This window comes from Pelophylax lessonae (assembly GCF_965119305.1).
Source record: "Pelophylax lessonae genome assembly, chromosome: 4".
Taxonomy (NCBI): Eukaryota; Metazoa; Chordata; class Amphibia; order Anura; family Ranidae; genus Pelophylax; species Pelophylax lessonae.
The window spans coordinates 344,262,352-344,281,422 of record NC_138771.1 but is presented as its reverse complement, the minus strand read 5'-3'; the positions used below and the strand labels follow the sequence as shown (position 1 = coordinate 344,281,422).

At 46.3% G+C, this 19,071-nt stretch overlaps 1 protein-coding gene across 7 annotated transcripts in view; it reads left to right on the top strand.

Annotated features, from left to right (window-relative positions):
- The window catches only part of TCERG1 (transcription elongation regulator 1), a 192,132-nt gene that overhangs the window by 13,016 nt on the left and 160,045 nt on the right, over nucleotides 1–19,071 (top strand). For 6 of the 7 annotated variants that reach the window (XM_082253128.1, XM_082253125.1, XM_082253127.1 and 3 more), the window contains exon 2: nucleotides 9,601–9,835. In XM_082253128.1, coding sequence (XP_082109254.1) covers nucleotides 9,601–9,835 — 235 coding nt within the window. The remainder of the gene's footprint in view (nucleotides 1–9,600; nucleotides 9,836–19,071) is intronic. The other variant, XM_082253129.1, reaches the window with a different exon arrangement.

Genomic DNA, 19,071 nt, shown 5'->3' with positions numbered 1-19,071 from the left:
CAGGCGACGGTCGGCTTTCCGTCAGTAACGATCGATGCGGCTCGGGAGCCGCTCAATCATTACCCGGGTGAGCGGGAGGGGACGCCCCCCTCCTGCCGCCTTCCGTGACTTTGAACAGGCCTCCTGTCCCACCTGGAGACCCGAGCACCCAGCCGCCGCATCCGCTGGCTGGATGGAGTCCCGATCAAAGCCGTTTCCGGCTTTGATCGGGTCTCCGATGGCGTAACCCGGAGGCGGCGTCCATGACGTCACTTCCGGGTTACTCTGCTGCAAAAGGCGGCAGATTTAAAAAACGGCTGCATGCAAAAATGCCGTTTTCGGTGTTTGGCCTACATGAAAGTGTAGTGGAGGGGTCTAGGGTCTTTTAGACCCTCGATCCCTCCGTAAAGAGTACCTGTCACTGCATATTGGTGTCACAAGGGATGTTTACATTGCTTGTGACAGCAATAAAAGTGATCAGATTATTTTTTATTTTTTTAAAACCTGTAATAAAGTTAAAAAAAAAAAATAAAATAGGGAAAAAAATGAATAAAGACTTTAGCCGCCCCAGTCACCGTTAGCTCGCGCACGAAAAAAAACGTATACGGAAGTCGAGCAGCGAATGAAATCGCTGTTCAAACCACACATGTGAGGTATCGCCGTGATCGCCAGAGCGTGAGCAATAATTAAAAAAAAAAAAGAGCTAAACTCTAACTCTAAAGTGGTAACCGTTAAATTTAAAGCGTCGCCTATTGAGATCTCTATTGACCGTAGTTTGTCGCCATCCCACGGGTGTGCGCAATTTTAAACCGCAACATGTTGGGTATCGATTTACTCGGCGTGACATCATCTTTCACAATATACAAAAATAATGGGCTAACTTTACTGTTTAGTATTTTTTAAATGCAGTTAAATGTGATTTTCCAAAATGTTTCCAAAGAAATGGCGTTTTTAAAGACTGCTGCGCAAATACCGCGTGACAAAAAATATTGTAATGACCGACATTTTATTCTCCAGATTTTTTGCTAAAAAAATATATATAATGTTTGGAGGTTCAAAGTAGTTTTTTTCTAGGAAAAAATACTGATTTTAGTTTGTAAACAAAAAGTGTCCGAAACAGGGCTGGGGCTTAAGTGGTTAAACTTATTATACCATTGCTATCTGCCATTTTCTGTCCAATACCTATCATTAGTTTACTTACCCACGGCAGCGCCATCTACCTCACCTTCTCTCAATTTTATTTAGTATTTCCGAGTCATACTTTCAGGTGGGCAGCAGCCTTGATCACTTTTTATCCTAAGCGTGGATTTTCATTCCCACAAATATTAAAAAAAGGCTACAGACCCCACAGCCTGTCTAACCACTTTAGGATCTGCCATGGGAGGGATCTGAGTGGTTTGACCTATTGTGGGAAAGATAGAGTTAAAGCTCACTGGAGAGGGGGCAATTTAAAAAGGGCCATTTCCCAGAACGAAAACACAGTAGATCCATTATTAAGGAACTATGAGCTCCTTGGGGTAAATATTAAGTTAGCCTTAAATTGTTTTCTGATGCAATTTCCAGTTTCAAGTTCTAACGATGTCACTTCTGGTTATCGAGGAACGCACGTTGGTTACGGCGTTCCCGAAAGATCCCTTGCATGTTTACATGCCCGTTTTATCTTTTGTCCTGGAAGTGTTTTCACTGTGCAATAAATACTAGCTTTGCAGTAATTCACTATTGGCTCCCTTTCTTATTCTGAGTTTGGGGAGCAACCTTAATGTCTGTCTGAGAGTCACGCTGGGGAAGTTTACATCGGACCCTTGTGACCAGCCATTTCCTATATCAGATTGAAGCTTGTTTTGACCCCAAGACTGAAAAGATGGGGAGTCCATTACCTTCGGTAAGTGGGGATACTGAAGGGGTGTGTGCCACATCACGGGGTGAATTTGGAGCATATCTGCACTTATAAGAAGATTGGAGCACAAGAACTCTTTATCATATAGAGAAGTCAGTTGCATATTGCATATTAATTTGTAAGGTTGTTTTTGGACTTTTATCAGATTTTATAATTTTATGGTATAATTGCAAGCGCTGTATTTGTTTTTATGCTTTGAGTGATTTACACTTTGTGCACAGCAGCTGCGGATACTTCATTTATTCACCGTAGCGCAAGTATTTTGATAATTTTCACCATGTTTAACCACTTAAGCCCCGGAAGATTTTACCCCCTTCCTGACCAGGCCCTATTTTGCGATTTGGCACTGCGGACAATTGCGCGGTCGTGCGATGCTGTACCTAAACGAAATTGACGTTCTTTTTTTCCCACAAACAGAGCTTTCTTTTTACTTTTTGCGCTATAAACAAAAAAAGAGCGTAAATTTTGAAAAAAGAATATTTTTCACATTTTTTATATAAATTCCCCCAAAAAATTTAAAAATCAAACATTTTTTAACATTTTAGGCCAATTTGTTTTCTGCTACATATGTTTGGTAAAAAAAATCGCAATAAGCATATTTTGATTGGTTTGCGCAAAAGTTATTGCGTTTACTAACTAAGGAAAGATAGAAAGTGCTGCGCTATTTGAATTACCTATAAAATGAACTATCCCATAAATTACGAAGTATAACCAGTTATAAAAACCATTAACAGTGCTACCTCATGTATAGGGGGCAACATATAGTGCAATAAACACAAAAGTACAGTGTGGCAGATGCCTATCAACCACATTGGAAATTAACAAGTGTGTAAATAATACCATCAAACGTAATATATAACGTGCAAATAGCAACGATCAACAGTGCAAAAAAAGTGTGCAATATGCATAAATGTGCAAATAGGCAATGATGAACCAACTTCAATAAGATTATGGAACTCTTCCACAAATGGCAGTAACTGCAGGGAGTTTGGCTACTTTTAAAAGACTCTTTTAAAATAAGACTCTTGGATGTACATCTTCAAGATCAATACATTCAGGGGTATGGGAAATGAATACGTCCACACACACCTACACAGGTTGAACTGGATGGACTATTGTTTTTTTATTTAACCTCAACTACTATGTAACTTAGACCATCCTAAATTGGAGAAAGTGGTGGAAACAGTCCTCGAAGTGAAAATAGTGCTCTAAAGAAAAAGGCCATATCCAACAAAGGAGAGGGGTTCATGTATCCAAAAGTGAAATCTTGTCAACATGAGTGCGACCATCACCATAGGATATAGTCAGGAACGCTTACCAGAACTTCGTGGACTCAAATACCAGTGGTAAAGAGATAGGCAGGAAGGTTATAACCTTAATTACAATCCGGCGGACCTTCAGTGCTTCTTGCCGGAAGGTAAACTCCTGCGCGCATGCGCGGGAGTGGCGTCATCGCGGCTCCGGCCACTCACAGCGACAGAGCTGCCAAACCAGAAAGAGACGCCGAGGGAGCATGTCGGCTCCCTCAGCGTTGTCCAGACGACCGTCCTGGGGCTTAGTTCTAAGGTAAGTATGCGATGCATTCTAGCTCATAATGCCTTTTTCCTGCAGGGTTTTTTTTTTTTTTTTTATGAGTATACAACCGCTTTAAATGTGGTGGGTTTGGATAGGACCAATGAGGGCATAAGCGTGGAGAAGTAATGCTTCATTTGGAGATATAGGTAGAAACCATGTTTAGGAATGTGGTATTTGGACTGGAGGTCCTCTAATGCACGAAACCTACGGGTGGCGAAGCTGGAACAGGCCTGCTTGCACCCAGCATGACACACAGGCTTGTGACAAGCTATCTGGGAGAAGAGGGTTAAAAAGTGTGTTAGTTAGTGGAGGACATGGCGAGGAGAGAGAGGGAACTTGACGCATGTAAGCCAAATTTTGATAGTGAAGAGCATTGTAGCCAAACATAGTACCTGAAGTTTGGGTCCAGGTGTGAAGAAGAGGACCAGATCAAGGAGCATGGATGAGTGGGATATAGGGAACCCATTTCAATTTCTGACCATCTGTTCGGTGCCTCCTGGGAGTACCAAGAGGAAATCGAATAAAGGTGAGATTCAAGGTAGTATTTGAGGACATCGGGAGCTTCTAGGCCTCGTCTATTTTTGGGGATGAAGACCACTGAGCTGGCAACCCGATGCGCCTTATTGCTCCCATATGAGGTTAAGAAACCAGTGATTAAGTGTTTTTAGTTAGGACATGGGAATCTGCACTGGAGGTGTTTCAAAAAAATAAAGCAATTTAGGCATGATGGGACATTTTCCGGACGTTTATCCTGCCTAACCAAGAAATAGGGTATACCAAGAAATAGGGTATAAATTCCAGCGAGTTAGCGTGTCTCTAATGTCTTTGAATAAAGGCAGGTAATTAACCGGGTATAATGACGAGTATGTAGGAGTGATCTGTACCCCCAGGTATCTAAGGGCGGTAGGACACCATCTGTACGGATATGTCTGCTGTAGAACCTAGAGGTCTTCCGGGGGAATATGGAGAGGCATAGCTTCTGTTTTGGAAGTATTCATTTTATAGCCAGATAAGAGGCTAAACTTGGACAGCAGGACATGAAGGGATGAGAGGGAGAGGCGAGGGTGGGTTAATGTTAGCAGAATATCATCTGCAAGTAAGGAAAGTTTGTACTCCCTCTGCCGCATGGGGACTCCATAGATGTCCGGATGGCTGCCGCCAATACATAGTATAACTAGGAGTGGTGATAATGGACACCACTGCCTGGTACCATTGGACATCCAGAAGGTCTGTGACAGGAAGGAGGACATCCCGACTTGGGAGGAAGGGTTGGAATAAAGGGCCTGTAGGGCTGATGGAAAGGGTCCCTTGAAACCAAAACGGTTCAGTGTAGAAAACATATAGGGCCAGCTTAATCGATCGAACGCTTTTTGGGCGTCCAAGCTTAAAATGATAGTGGGGCGTCGGACTCTAATCTATCAAGTCAATGGTATGCCTAGGGTTGTCCCCGGCATGTCTGGTTTGGACGAAGCCCACCTGGTCCCTATCTATCAGTTCGGATAGATTTTGGTATAGACGATTAGCGAGAATTTACGTAAATATCTTGTAATCAGAGTTTGAGTGCTATGAGGTCTATAGTTATGGGGGGGGGGGGGGGGGCTGGATGGATCTTTACCTGGTTTTGGTATAACACTGATGAAAGAGTGTAGGAATGAGGAGTGAGGAACCTTTCCATCTAGTAGGGAGTTAAAGAGAGATGTGCAGGTAAGTCTTGAAGTACATATAAGGGAGCCCATCGGGGCCTGGGGACTTATGAGTAGGTAATTGCTTAACCGTATTGGTGAGTTCTTCTATTATGATATGAGCATTCAGCTTCTGTCAATCAGAGGAGGGTAGTTTGGGTAGGTGAATGTCCTTTTAAAAAAAAAAAGTGTCAAATGAGTCCTGCTTAAAGGGTGGGTGAAGGGTCGGAGATAGGGAATTATAGAGTTTTTTTGGTAAAAATCTCCAACACCCTGGCCATAGTCTGGGGACAATGGGTAGGCGCACAATTAGATTGTATTAGAGAGTCAGGGAAAGAGTGGGAGGGACGGGGATTAAGCTTAGATACCAACATCCTTTGGAGTTTGTTGGAGAATGCGTAAAATTTTTGTTTCGCCCAAAGCAATGATTTCGAAGTGGCAGACAAAGTTAAAGATTTGAGTTGATCACGTAAAACTGTAACCTGTCGGAGGTGGGGGTGGACACAAGGCGACGTTCAGCGGTACATATTTTGGCTAGTAGGGCTAATTTTCGGGCTGCTGCATTTTTCTTCAGGCAAGAACCTGTGGATATGCATTGTCCTCTAAAGAAAACCTTGTGAGTCTCCCACAGGGTGGACTCCCCCCTTCAGAGCCTACATTTAACTCAAAGCATTCAGTTAAGGCCTGTGAAGTGTCTCCCTAGTGGCAGTCTGGTTTAACAGGCATTCGTTGAGTTGCCAGTGGCATTTTCTTGGGAACGCCTTTGAGAGGGATAAATCAAGAGAAAGTGGGGCGTGATCAAACCAGGTTATCAAACCCAGGTCAGACGACACCACGCTAGTCAAAAGTGGAGCTGAGACAAAGAAGTAATCCAATCTGGAGAACATCTTGTGGGGAGGGGAATAAAAGGAAAACTTCTGGTTGGGTGTTTGCTTCACCAGGCGTCAAACAGATGATGAGTCCGAATCGGCTTCGGGAAGGAAGCAGATAGGGACTGCGTTGTTGGGGGGGGGGGGGGGGGGGTGAGAGCTTGGCGTGAAATAAAGGTCTCTTATCTTGTGAAGGGGAGAAGGCGACATTAAAGTCACCGCCCACAATTGTAAATGGGTGAGGTGACTTTTGCAATAGCTCAAGTGTTTCAGTGAGATTTTATCTGCCCAGTATTTGGAACATAAACATTCATAAGCAGAAAGTGAGCGGACATATACTCACATTCCAAAATCGCGTAGCGACCATGAGGGTCCAGGCGGGAGGACTTGATCCGGAGAGGACTGGTGCGTTTGACAAGAATCACTACCCTGGCCTTGCCAGATGAATCCGATGCTATAAACAAGTGGGGAAAGTATCTAGAGACGAATTTGAAAAAGCCTCTAGGGCGAAAGTATGTCTCCTGAATCAGAATTACATCAGCCCCAGACGCTCTAAATTCTCTTAGGGCAGTCCAGTGTTTCTTGATGGAGTTTAGACCTTTTAATGTTATAAGATAAAATTTTTAAAGCCATAATTAGAAACATGAAGCATACATATTCCGTCTAATATGATGAGTGACCCAGTGGTACATGGAAATAAGAAGAAAAAAAGACTAAAGCTGAATGGAAGGTCATACGTGAAAAAGAAAATAGTCTCATGGAGAAGTCAGTAGCATAACAACCACAAAGCCTTGAAGGCATAGGAAAGGAAAATAAAAAAACAACTGAACAGTTGAAAACCCGAGAAAAAACTGTGTCTCAGGTGCCCACGGGTTTTACTGCGGGACAGGTGGGGAGACGTGACTCCGCAAGATGGCGAGAAAGGGGTCCTAGTCTCCCTCTCGGACCCAACAGGCAGAGAAAAAACGAATTGCATTACAACCTCTGAACCATGCCATGGGACTTGTCAACATTCCCAGAAGTGACAATGGGAAAAACAAGGAAAAGCCCTGGGGAGAAAAGGTTTTGTGAGGCCTGGGGCCAAAGCTGGATCCTGAAAGGTGACCACGGGAGGATCAGGTGGGGTACTTGTTCAGACAGGAACATTGTGGGGTAGAAGAGATCTTCTTCGAGTCCCTTTAGCAGGTGTCCAGATCCTGGTAGGTGCAGAGGAAGCTTGCGGTGTACAGGGTGGAGGGATGGATTCGTCGGCTGGGAGAGGTGGAAGACCCAGGCCTTTAAGGAAAGCTTCTCCCTCATGAAGATTGCGTAGGGTATGTTTTTCATCCTTCATGACACTCAGGCGAAACAGGAAGTGCCGGTAGTAAGGGACTTTGTGAGTTTGTAGACGTGAAGTGATGGGTCGTAGGGTACGTCTCTTTGCCAAGGTAATTAGAGATAAATCGCTGAAAATTTGAATTTTGTCTCCTTTGTAGTAGATGTGAGCGTGGTTGCGGGTAGCCATAGTGAGGGCCTCTTTGCTGTCATAGTAGTGAAAACGGACTACAATGTCTCTCGGTCTGGCTCCGGCGGGAGGTTTGGGGGCCAAGGACATGTGGGCTCGGTCAAGTTGCCAGTCTATGTCAGCAATATCTGGCGCAAGGAGGTTGAATAGGCCCAAGAGGTGGGGTTGGATTTTGTTACATTTTCAGATATCCTGCCAATGCGTAGGTTTTGGCATCTTTCCCTGTTTTCCAGGTCTTCCTGGTGCACTTGTAATTGTGAGACTGAATGTCTTAAGCCCCGTACACACGTACCGATCGTTGGCGAACGATCGGCCGTCTTTTGTCCCCGGGCTGTCGGTGTCTGTTGAAAAGTGCAAAGACAGCACAAGAATTTTGTCCGCCGACTGCAGAAGTGATGTCATGTAATGGTTAACTTTCTCTGTGTTTTTTTCTTTTTGTGGGCATGCCCAGTCTTGCAAATCTGCGGTCTGTCGGCCGAATTCTGTACTGACTGGCGAACAATCAGCCGTTCTGGTGTCGGCATACAAAAATTTTAATGCTTGCATGACAGATTCTTGTCGGCAGAATGTGCGCTGACGGCTGTCGTCAGTTGTGCGTGTTTTTTTTTTTTTTTTTTTTCAGCAGTCCCTCAATTCTCTTCTGTTTTATGTGTATATATACACTCAGCCGTTTATAGTAGTTTAGAGATAGTTGAAGCTACTGCCTTTTTTTTTTTTTTTTGTTAAGCAGAAAAATCACATTGAGGACTGTAGTTTAACGGCTTTTCAAACGCCAAATGCTTGAAACCTTGTGTAATCGCAGTAAACTGTGTTTATAAGTGTTTTTAAGGGGAAAACATTTCTGATACTTTTTCAGCATCTAAAAATGTTGAAAAAAATGAGTTTCACCACATGCTGTTGCCTGCATCAATGGATGAGTCCAGTAGCAATGAACTCTGGTCCTCTCATGCAATTTTCTATGTCTTTGGAGCCTCAGCAACATCTGGAGCATTTCAACAAAAAATAAGATAATCAAGCATACTGCTCTCTCTGCTGCTGCTCTGTCTTCTCTCACAGAATGGCTGAAATAGTTTTTCATGTATTGTGGGCATTTGGGAGGGTCCCCTGGGGTCATCTTTTAAAAAACGTTTCTAATCTCATATGCTCATACCCGCTACTAAACTCTCACTTAAACTCGGTAAGTAAAAGCTTTAGGCCCCTTTCACACAGATCCGCCTGTCAGTTTTTTTTTGGCGCATCTGAACGGTCACCCCATGCATCTCTATAGGGCATCGAATGTCAGCGGAGACATGTCCGCTGACATCCGATCCAATCCGTCAAATCTGAACAGATGGAAACCCTATTTTCCATCCGTCCAGGGGATCGGATCGTATGAGAATGGACTGACCGTCCGTTCCCATCCGATTCCCCCATAGAGATGCATGGGGACCTGACAGCTGTGTCTCTGGATCGATTGGCCGCTGAGAAATACGGAGTCCGCCTGGCGGACTTCGTGTGTGAAAGAGCCGTTAAAACTGATCTTTTTTTACCGTCGGTTTCCAGCATTCAGAAAAGGTTTTCAACTGCCCTCTGCACATGAGCCCCAAGCATGTTCGGTAGAACTTCTGTAGATAATCAAAACCATCATGCTTTCAAATGCATTCCACCTGAAAACCCAAACCTTTTTTTGTTCATGAACAAATAATGGGATTTTTTTTTTTGCTTTGTGTTCAGTTTTAATTGCAGTGTTTTCTCTAGGGAGCCAACAGACCTGGCTGTTCTGTCTAGCAGAATGCCTGGATTACAAGACTGGCTAGACAGTGTGATAAACTATTTGTGACGTAGAAAAGTTTGAATCTACTTATTTAGCGGATTTTCTGGAATAAGACTAAACATTTTGTTTTCTTTCCTTTGCCCCCTTTGGTGCTTGCATATTTGAGTTTTTTTCCTGTTAATGGAATTTACTTTTTTTCTCTGACTTTTATTAAGAATGCCTAGTTTGGATTGATTGGTGTTTGAATTTAAATTTGTCTGCCTTCACAATATTCTATTATCTTAATAAAGTTGTTTGAAGTTTTAAAGTATTGCATTTATATCTGTTAATCTAATTTTTAGGATGGCGCAGCAGCAGCAACAGCAGGCTCTGCGATTTCGTGGTCCTACACCTCCCCCAGCTGCTGTTTTAAGAGGCCCACCTCCTCTCTTGCGTCCACCTCCTCCTTTCGGTATGATGCGAGGACCTCCGCCACCACCACGGCCCCCATTTGGACGTCCTCCTTTTGACCCCAATATGCCACCAATGCCACCGCCTAGTGGCATTCCACCTCCAATAGGTCCGCCTCATCTTCAGGTAACTGTTTTTGTCATTTTTCTCCATTGCCTTGAAAATGTCAGTGTTAAGCTGTGTGTCGACTGTTAGAAGCTGCTTTTGTCCTATTGTATGCTTCCTAATTAACTTTGGGGTATTTCTAAAAACCTACACATCTTTCCTGTAAACACTTTTAGCCACATGGGGTCCTTGAAATAATATAAGCGGTGTATTTGAGCACAAAGCTACAACCCCAATTCCAAAAAAGTTGGGATGCCTTGTAAAATTCGTATAATAACAGAATGCAGTGATTTGCAAATCTCATAAACCCATGTTTAATTTACAATAGAAAACATGTTAAATAGGGATGCACCGAAATGAAAATTTTGGGCCGAAAATGCAGGATGCCATTGGCCGGAAACCGAAACCGAAAATGACTTTTTCCCCCAAAAAAATTTAAAATAGATAGAACAGGGGCATACACCAAAAAACAGGCAGCAACGTACACCTGTCGCTGCCACCCTGTCACAGTATATGTACTGTGATGGGTTGGCAATAGGTTAAATTAATTACCAATGGTATTTGTATTATGCAGCATAAGGGGGTTAATGTATTACCACTGCTGGTCACTGATGCATTATTGACCGACCAGTGACAGTTAATTAACCCCTTTGTGCTGCATTAGTGCAACCAGTATCAGTGTTAATTAACACTGGTTGCACTAATGCAGCACAAAGGGGTTAATTAACTACCACTGGTTGGTCACTAATGCAGCAGTGACAATACATTAACCCCCTCATGCTGCATAATTAATACAAATACCAATGGTAAGCTGCCCCAGCTATCACCCCCCTCCCTTAGCTTAGGCTCAGCGTCCCTCTCCTACTCACTCCTCCAGTCACGGTGTCCATTATTCAAAAGTCCCGCCTCTGGCCGCCCGCCCGCCTCCCGGTGATGTCACTTCTACTACGATCTGTCCATGAATGAACTCACACACACCGGGCGGGCGAGCTGCCGCTAATAGCTGTCACTATGTGAGCTTCACTTCCCTGACACTCCGGGCGGGAGGGCGGGGTGAGCGGCCGCTAATACATAGTACTATGTGATCCTTCCTGTCAGCTCAGCGGTACTGTGACTGTGTGTGAATGAGATCTGATCTGACCTGACACCGGGCGGGGGGGCGGGGGGAGCGGCCGCTATTAGCTGTAACTATGTGAGCGCTTCACTTCCTTGTCAGGCATGTATCTCCACTGACAAGGAAGTGAAAGGCTCACATAGTTACCGGTAATAGCGGCCGCTCCCCCCGCCCGGTGTCAGGTCAGATCAGATCTCATTCACACACAGTCACAGTCCCGCTGAGCTGACAGGAAGGATCACATAGTACTATGTATTAGCGGCCGCTCGCCCTGCCCTCGTGCCTGGTATGTCCATTCATAATGCACAGATTGTAGTAGGGACGTCATTGAGAGGCGGGCGGCCGGCCAGAGGCGGGACTTTTAAAACCTGTCCTGCGCTGTGCTGCGCCCTCCTCCATCCTCCCGGCGGCCATATTAATTTCGGCACTGTTAACCCATTATCGGCCGAAATGAGAATTTCGGTGGCCGAAATTTCGGTGCATCCCTAATGTTAAATGTTTAAACTGAGAAAACGTACTGTTGTAAGACAAAAAGAAGGTAATATTTGAATTGCTGGCAGCAACACGTCTCAAAGTTGGGACAGGGTTTAAAAAGCTAAATAAAGTGGTACTAACAGGGAAGAGCTGATGGAAGATTTTGTAACTAACTAATTAGGTTAACCACTTCCCAACCACCCGCCGCCTTTTTACTGCGGCAGGATGGCTTTCCTGCGCAAACCGACGTAGACCTATGTCGGTCACATGCAGGAAGCTTAGGGGGCGAGCGTGCGCCATCCCCACTCGGCAGCGGGGAAGCCGATGCACGGGTCAGGCGGCTCCGATTGCTGCCTGACACCCGCGTTTGCTCCCCGCTGAGAGAGGACGGTCGGCTGTTGTAAACACAGCCGACCGTTGTTCTCCCTGAAATGATCAGAGCTCAAGTGATCCTTCTATATAGGATCACATGTCTCTATGGTCATTTCCCAGGCTACACCCCCCCCCCCCCCCCACAGTTAGAATCACTCCCCTAGGCTCACATTTAACCCATTGATCACCTATAGGGTTAACCCCTTTCCTACCAGTGTCATTATTACAGTAACCGTGCATATTTTTAGCACTGATTACTGTAGTAATGTCACTGGTACCCCCAAAAGTGTAAAAAATGTCAGGTAGGGGTTTGGTTGAAGTGTTGGTCGGTGGACCAATCTTCACGTAAGACCTTAGCCAATCTGCCTTATGATGGGTCTCGCCTTTTTGGGGAGTCCTTGGATGTGTTGATTAAGGGGATCACCGGAGGTAAGAGCACTCTCTTGCCCCATTTCCCCAAGGCTAAGGGGGCTTCTGGGAAGAAGCATGCTAATTTTCGGCCCCCTCAGGGGTCCTTTCGTGCCTTTCGGTCGCACTACAAGGGCAAACCGTTCAAGGGACAAGGCTCTCAAAAGAAGCCCTGGTCTGGTAAACAGAAGTCCGGTCAGTCCGGACCCGCTGCCCATAACAGTGCGGCCTGAAGGGGCGCCCTCACCCAGTTTTGGGGTGGGGGGACGCTTGCTCGGTTTTCTTCAACCCTGGTTGGCCCGCGTGCGGGACAGGTGGGTTCAGGAGATCGTTCGATCTGGTTACAAGATCGAGTTTCTCTCTCGGCCGGAGAGCAGATTTTTTCCCTCAAATTTTCAACAGTCTCCAGAGCGTTTACGGGACCTGCACCTGGCGGTGCGAGACCTGAGGGCTCAGGGAGTGGTGGTTCCGGTACCTCATCGGGACAGATTTCGGGGGTTTTATTCCAATCTGTTCACCGTGCCCAGGAAGGAGGGCAAGGTTCGTCCAATTCTGGACTTGAAGGCTCTAAACCGCTCTGTGCGGGTTCGCAAGTTCCGCATGGAATCCCTGCGGTCGGTGGTGGCTGCCCTGGTTCCAGGGGAATTCATGGCCTCCATCGATTTGACGGATGCGTATCTTCACATCCCCATTTTTTTCGAGGGTCACCAGAGGTACCTTCGATTCGCCATTGCGGAGGATCACTACCAGTTCGTGGCGTTACCTTTTGGTCTCGCCTCGGCTCCGCGGGTTTTCACCAAGGTGCTTGCACCGGTTCTGGCATTATTGAGAGCCCAGGGCATCTCTGTCCTGGGGTATCTGGACGACATTCTGGTTCGGTCTGCGACCAGCCAGGGTCTGGAGAAGGACCTGTCTGTCACGATGCAAACTCTGCAGGAGTTTGGTTGGACGATAAATTTTCCAAAGTCGACACGGAGTCCATCGGTTCGTCTTCCCTACCTGGGAATGATCCTGGACTCAGTTCAGGCGAAGGTCTTCCTGCCGGAAGACAAACTCGGAACTCTTCAGGAGGAAGTCAGGTCCCTCAGGGACTTTCCGCACTCGTCTCTGCGGACGTGCATGAGATGTCTGGGATTGATGGTCTCGGCCTTCGAGGCGATTCCCTTTGCCCAGTTTCACACGCGGGGTCTCCAAGCGGAGATCCTGTCCAGGTGGGACGGGCGACCTCAATCTCTGGATCTTCAAATCTCGTTGGGCCATCGCACCAGAAGGGACCTTCTGTGGTGGCTCCAGTCCCCGATGGTGTCGGGGGGCAAGTCTTTTCGTCCTATCTCGTGGATGGTGATCACCACGGATGCCAGCCTGTCGGGCTGGGGTGGTGTTCTGGGCGTTCTGTCCGCCCAGGGAACTTGGTCGGAGGGGGAGTCCTCCCTTCCGATCAACATTCTGGAATTGCGTGCGATAAATCTCTGTCTTCATCGTTGGACGGACCGGCTGCAGGGCTGCCCGGTTCGGGTGCAGACGGACAATGCCACGGCGGTGGCCTACATCAACCACCAAGGGAGCACCAGGAGTGCCCGAGCGGCTCGAGAAGTGGCCGACATTCTGTCCTGGGCCGAGACTCCTGTCCCGGCGATAACAGCGGTTCACATTCCGGGGGTGGAGAACTGGCAGGCGGACTCAGTCGCCAGACCCTGGATCAGGGGGAATGGTCTCTCCACCCGGCTGTCTTCCAGATGTTGTGCGCGAAGTGGGGTCTTCCAGATGTGGACCTGTTCGCGTCTCGTCTCAACAACAAGGTTCGTGGCAAGGACGCGCGACCCTCGGGCAGACGCGTCGGACGCGTTAGTGGCCCCGTGGCATCAGTACAAGCTGATGTACGCGTTTCCACCGATTCAGTTGCTGTCCAGGTTCCTTCGCAGGTTGCACTTGGAACGCAGCACGGTGATTCTTGTGGCGCGGGATTGGTCACGCCGGTCCTGGTTTGCAGACCTCGTGAATCTGGCGGTCGACGCCCCGTGGCGTCTGCCTCTTCGAGACGATCTTCTGTCTCAAGGGCCGATATACCATCCTGCTTTACAGTTGCTGGCTTTGACGGCCTGGCTGTTGAGACAGAGGTCCTGAAGGAGAGGGGTCTCTCCCCTGAGGTCGTTCATACCTTGATCAACGCGAGGAAGTCTTCCTCGGGGAAGGTTTACTACCGTACTTGGAAGGCCTATTTTGCCTGGTGTGAGCCCAGGGGGTTTTCACCCCGCACGTACTCGGTTTCCCGAGTGTTGTCCTTCCTTCAAACAGGTGTCGATCAGCGTTTGGCGCTGGCTACGATAAAGGGTCAGGTGTCTGCGCTGGCCGTTCTTTTTCAACGTCCGTGGCTTCCAACTCCTTGGTTGGCACTTTTGTTCAGGGAGTGCGGCATCTGGTTCCTCCTAGGAGGGATCCTCTGCCCCCTTGGGACTTGAATCTCGTTCTATCTGTGTTACAACGTGCTCCTTTTGAACAGATCAGGGAGATCTCGTTGTCTATGTTGTCCAAAAAGGTCGCCTTTTTGGTTGCGATCACTTCGGCTCGCAGAGTGTCGGAGCTGGCGGCTTTGTCCTGCAAGTCTCCGTATCTGGTTATTCACTTGGATAAGGTGGTCTTGCGACCTAATCCTTCTTTTCTTCCGAAGCGGGTTTCGGAATTCCATCTCAATGAGGATATTGTCTTGCCTTCGCTGTGCGCGAAGCCTAAACATCCGAAAGAGGTGAGACTACATTCTTTGGATGTTGTTCGGGCGATAAGGGTTTACCTTAAATCGACTGAGTCTTTTCGAAAGACGGATTCCTTGTTTGTTCTTCCAGAGGGTCCTCGGAAGGGCATGGCGGCGTCTGCCTCTACCATCGCCAAATGGATCAGGCAGACCATTGAACAGGCCTATGCTTTGCAGGGGAAGGTTCCCCCTGTGCCTGTGAAGGCGCACTCTACTAGATCTCTGAGTACGTCTTGGGCCTGTCGTCATGGGGCTTCTGTAGCCCAGGTGTGTAAGGCGGCGACCTGGTCGACCGTACACACTTTCACAAAATTCTACAAGGTAGATGTTCAGGCATCGGCGGATGCTTCCTTTGGCCGCAAGGTTCTTAGTGCGGCTGTTCCCTAGGATCACCTGTTGGGATCCCTGGCTGTTGGGATATGTCTTTTATCCCCTGGTTATTTGTTTTTCCTGGGTTGTTGCTCCTGTTGAGCAAGTTTTTTCGTATTGCCCAGCTGGTTTCCTTCCTTTGGTAAGGTTCCTTTCTTTGATGCGGAGACTGCGTTGCCTTACGGCGCGGATGCGTTTCCCACCCCTCATGTTTGCACTGCTTTGGGACGTCCCCATTGTGACGAATATGAAGAGGCGGCGACTGTCGGAGGACGTAAGAGAAAACGGAATTTTTGTAAAATCTTACCTGTAAAATTCCTTTCTCTGAGTCCTCCGACAGTCGCCGCCCCCGCCCCTCTTTTGGGGTTTTGGTTATATACTCTACTGCTATTCCACTGAAACTGAGATATGGTTGCAGGAAGTAGGAGGGTATTGACTGAGGGGACCACCCCTTGAGGGTGGGATATGTTAAAAGCTTTAATGTTAACATATTCTGTTGCCTAGCTACTCCTTCGGAGCAAAGTCTAATACCCCATTGTGACGAATATGAAGAGGCGGCGACTGTCGGAGGACTCGGAGAAAGGAATTTTACAGGTAAGATTTTACAAAAATTCCGTTTTTTTTTTCTTCAAAATTGTCTTTTTTTTTTTTGTTTATAGCACAAAAAATAAAAATCGCAGAGGTGATCAAATACCACCAAAAAGCTCTTTTTGTGGGAAAAAAGGACATTGATTTTATTTGGGTACAGCGTCGCACGACCGCGCAATTGTCCGTTAAAATAACGCAGTGCCGAAACGCAAAATAGGGCCTGGTCATTAAGGGGGCAAATCCTTCCAGTCCTAAAGTGGTTAAAGGGGTTGTAAAGTCAGAAAGTTTTTTTTATGTTAATGCATTAAGATAAAAAGCCTTCTGTGTGCAGCAGCTCCCCTCCACGAGTGCCTCAGCCGTCTGGCACTCCCTCTCCTGATTAGCTGAGACGCATCAGCGATCCTGCTGCTCCAATCAAACTCAGCCAATCAGGAGAGAGAAGGGGCAGGCAGAATGGCAGCTCCATGTCTGAATTGATACACAGGGCTGCAGCTCAGTTCTGTTGCCCCCATTGCAAGCTGCTTGCTGTGGGGGCACTCCACAGAAGGGAGGGGTGCCTGTGATCTTCTGGCCCTCAGATGGCTCTGCATTAAAAACAGACATGCTTCTGTGATGGACATCACTGCAACAGCTCAGGAATACTTTCAAAAATCAATGTCTGAGCATAGTTCACCGAGCCATCCAAACTGTATCTGAACATCATCTGAAAACGACCATCTTCTCTGGACCAAAGCTCATTTAAAATGCTCTGTTGCGAAGTGGAAAATTGTTCTGTGGTCTGACGAATGGAAATGTGACATTTTTTTGGAAACCATAGGCGCCACGTTCTCCAAACTAAACAGGATTAGAGGTAAAGCCCAATAAAAATCTTAAGTTTAAAAAAAAATGAGGATCAGAGGGACCTTCTGGCTTTTTAGCCTTCAGTTCAAAAGCCTGCATCTCTGATGGTATGGGGGTGCATTAGTGTGTGTGGAATGGGTAGCTTGCCCATCTGGAAAGGCACCATGAATGCTGAAAGATATATCCGTGTTTAGAGCCGCCTATGCTCCTATCCACATGTCTTTTTCAGGGATGGTCTTGCATATTTCAAAAGGACAATGCTAAACTGTATACTGCCCCTAAAACACCACCAGGGCTTTGTAGTTGAACAGTCTGGATGCTTAACTTGCCTGCCTGCAGTCCAGACCTTTCACCAAATTAAAATATTTGACACTTCTTGAAACGAATAAATAGGACAAAGGCTACCCAGGACTGTTGATCAGTTAGAATCATATACCAGAAAAGAATGGGACAACATTCCCCTCCCAAAACTCCAGTAACTGATCTCCTCCGTACCCAGATGTTTACAGAGTCTTGTTGAGAGGGGATACTGCACTGTGGTAAACGTGGCCCTGTCACAACTTTTTTGAGATTTGTTGCTGCCATCAATTTCAAAATTATTTTTTTTTTAAATGGTACATTTTTCTCAATTTAAAACATTCAATTTTTTTTTTCTATTTTTCTAATGTGAATACAATATGGATTTATGAGATTTACAAATCATTGCATTCTGTTTTTACATGGCATCCCAACTTTTTGGAATTGGGCTTGTACAATTCTTGTTGACTATTTGCCGATAATAGCAATTTACTAATGGTTGATTACACCCGCCAACAGATCACTATTTGAAGCCATCTGTTGCCATAGAACTTCATGAAGGGGTCTCTTGTGATGGGAGGGGGGGGGGGAATATATATATATATATATATATATATATATATATATATATATATATATATATATATATATAATTTGCAGCAGCAACTCAGTGGTACTTAGTAGTTTTGTATGGCCCCTACGTGCTTGTATGTATGCCTGACCACATCAGGGCATTCTCCTAATGAGACGACGGATAGTGTTCTGGGGTATTTAATCCCAGATCTGGCCCAGGGCATCACTGAGCTCCTGAACAGACTGAGGTGCAACCTGACGGCATTGACTGGACCGAAACATAATGTTCCAGAGGTGTTTTATTAGATTTAGGTCTGGCGAGCGTGGGGGCTATTCAGTAGTATTCTTTCATCCTCTAGGAACTGGCTACATACCCTCACTACATGAGGCCGGGCATTGTCATGCCCCGGAAGAAACCCAGGACCCACGTCACCAGCATAGGTGACGTGGTTTAATAGTGTATATCAAGCCAATTAAACTCCTGGGATATTGATTTGGTCAGTTAAGTACCAGAGAAGGTTGTTAATCAGTTTCAGCTGCTTTGTTTGTAATGAAATGAACACATGAAAGGGTCTGGAGAAGCCGTGGAAAAAGTTGTGCTTTCTGTAACATTGTTCAGCATAAATGGTTTGGTGGTGGGTCAGTGATGGTCTGGGGAGGCATATCCATGGAGGGAAGTACAGACCTCTACAGGCTAGACAATGGCACCCTTACTGCCATTCGGTATCTGGATGAAATCCTTGGACCCATTGTTAGACATTACTCTGGTGCAGTGGGTCCTGGGATCCTCTGCTGCACAGCAATGCCTGGCTACACATGGGGAGAGTATGCAGCCAGTTCCTGGAGGATGAAGGATTTGATACCATTAAACGGCCCCAACGCTCTCCTGACCCAAATCCAATTGAACACTTCTTAGACATTGTTTCTTTCCAGCTGATGCCGCCAGGTTGCACCTCAGTTCAGAAGCTCAGTGATGCCCTGGTCCAGATCTGGGAAGAAATATCCCAGGGCACCATCCGTCATCTCATTAGGAGCATGCCCGAAGTGGACATCAGGCATGCATACAAGCACGTGGGGCCCATACAAACTGAGTACCATTTTGTGTACAGATGGGAAAATTGGGTATTTAACCCCCCGCAGGTTTTGTGAGTTTGCCCTTTTACAAAGAAATGAATGGTCTATAATTTTTTATCATAGGTGTATTTTAAATGATCAAGGATATCTACCAAAAATCCAGAAAAAAAAAACAAATTACAAATGTTATAAATTGAGTTGCACTTCTGTGAGTAAAATAAGTATTTGAACCCCAAGCAAAACATAACTTAGTACTTGGTGGAGAAACCCTTGTTGGCAAGCACAGAGGTAAGACATTTCTTGTAGTTGGTTACCATGCGTGCACACATCTTAGGAGGGATTTTGGTCCACTCTTCTGTACAAATCTTCTCTAAATTCAAGGTTTTTTGGCTGTCACTT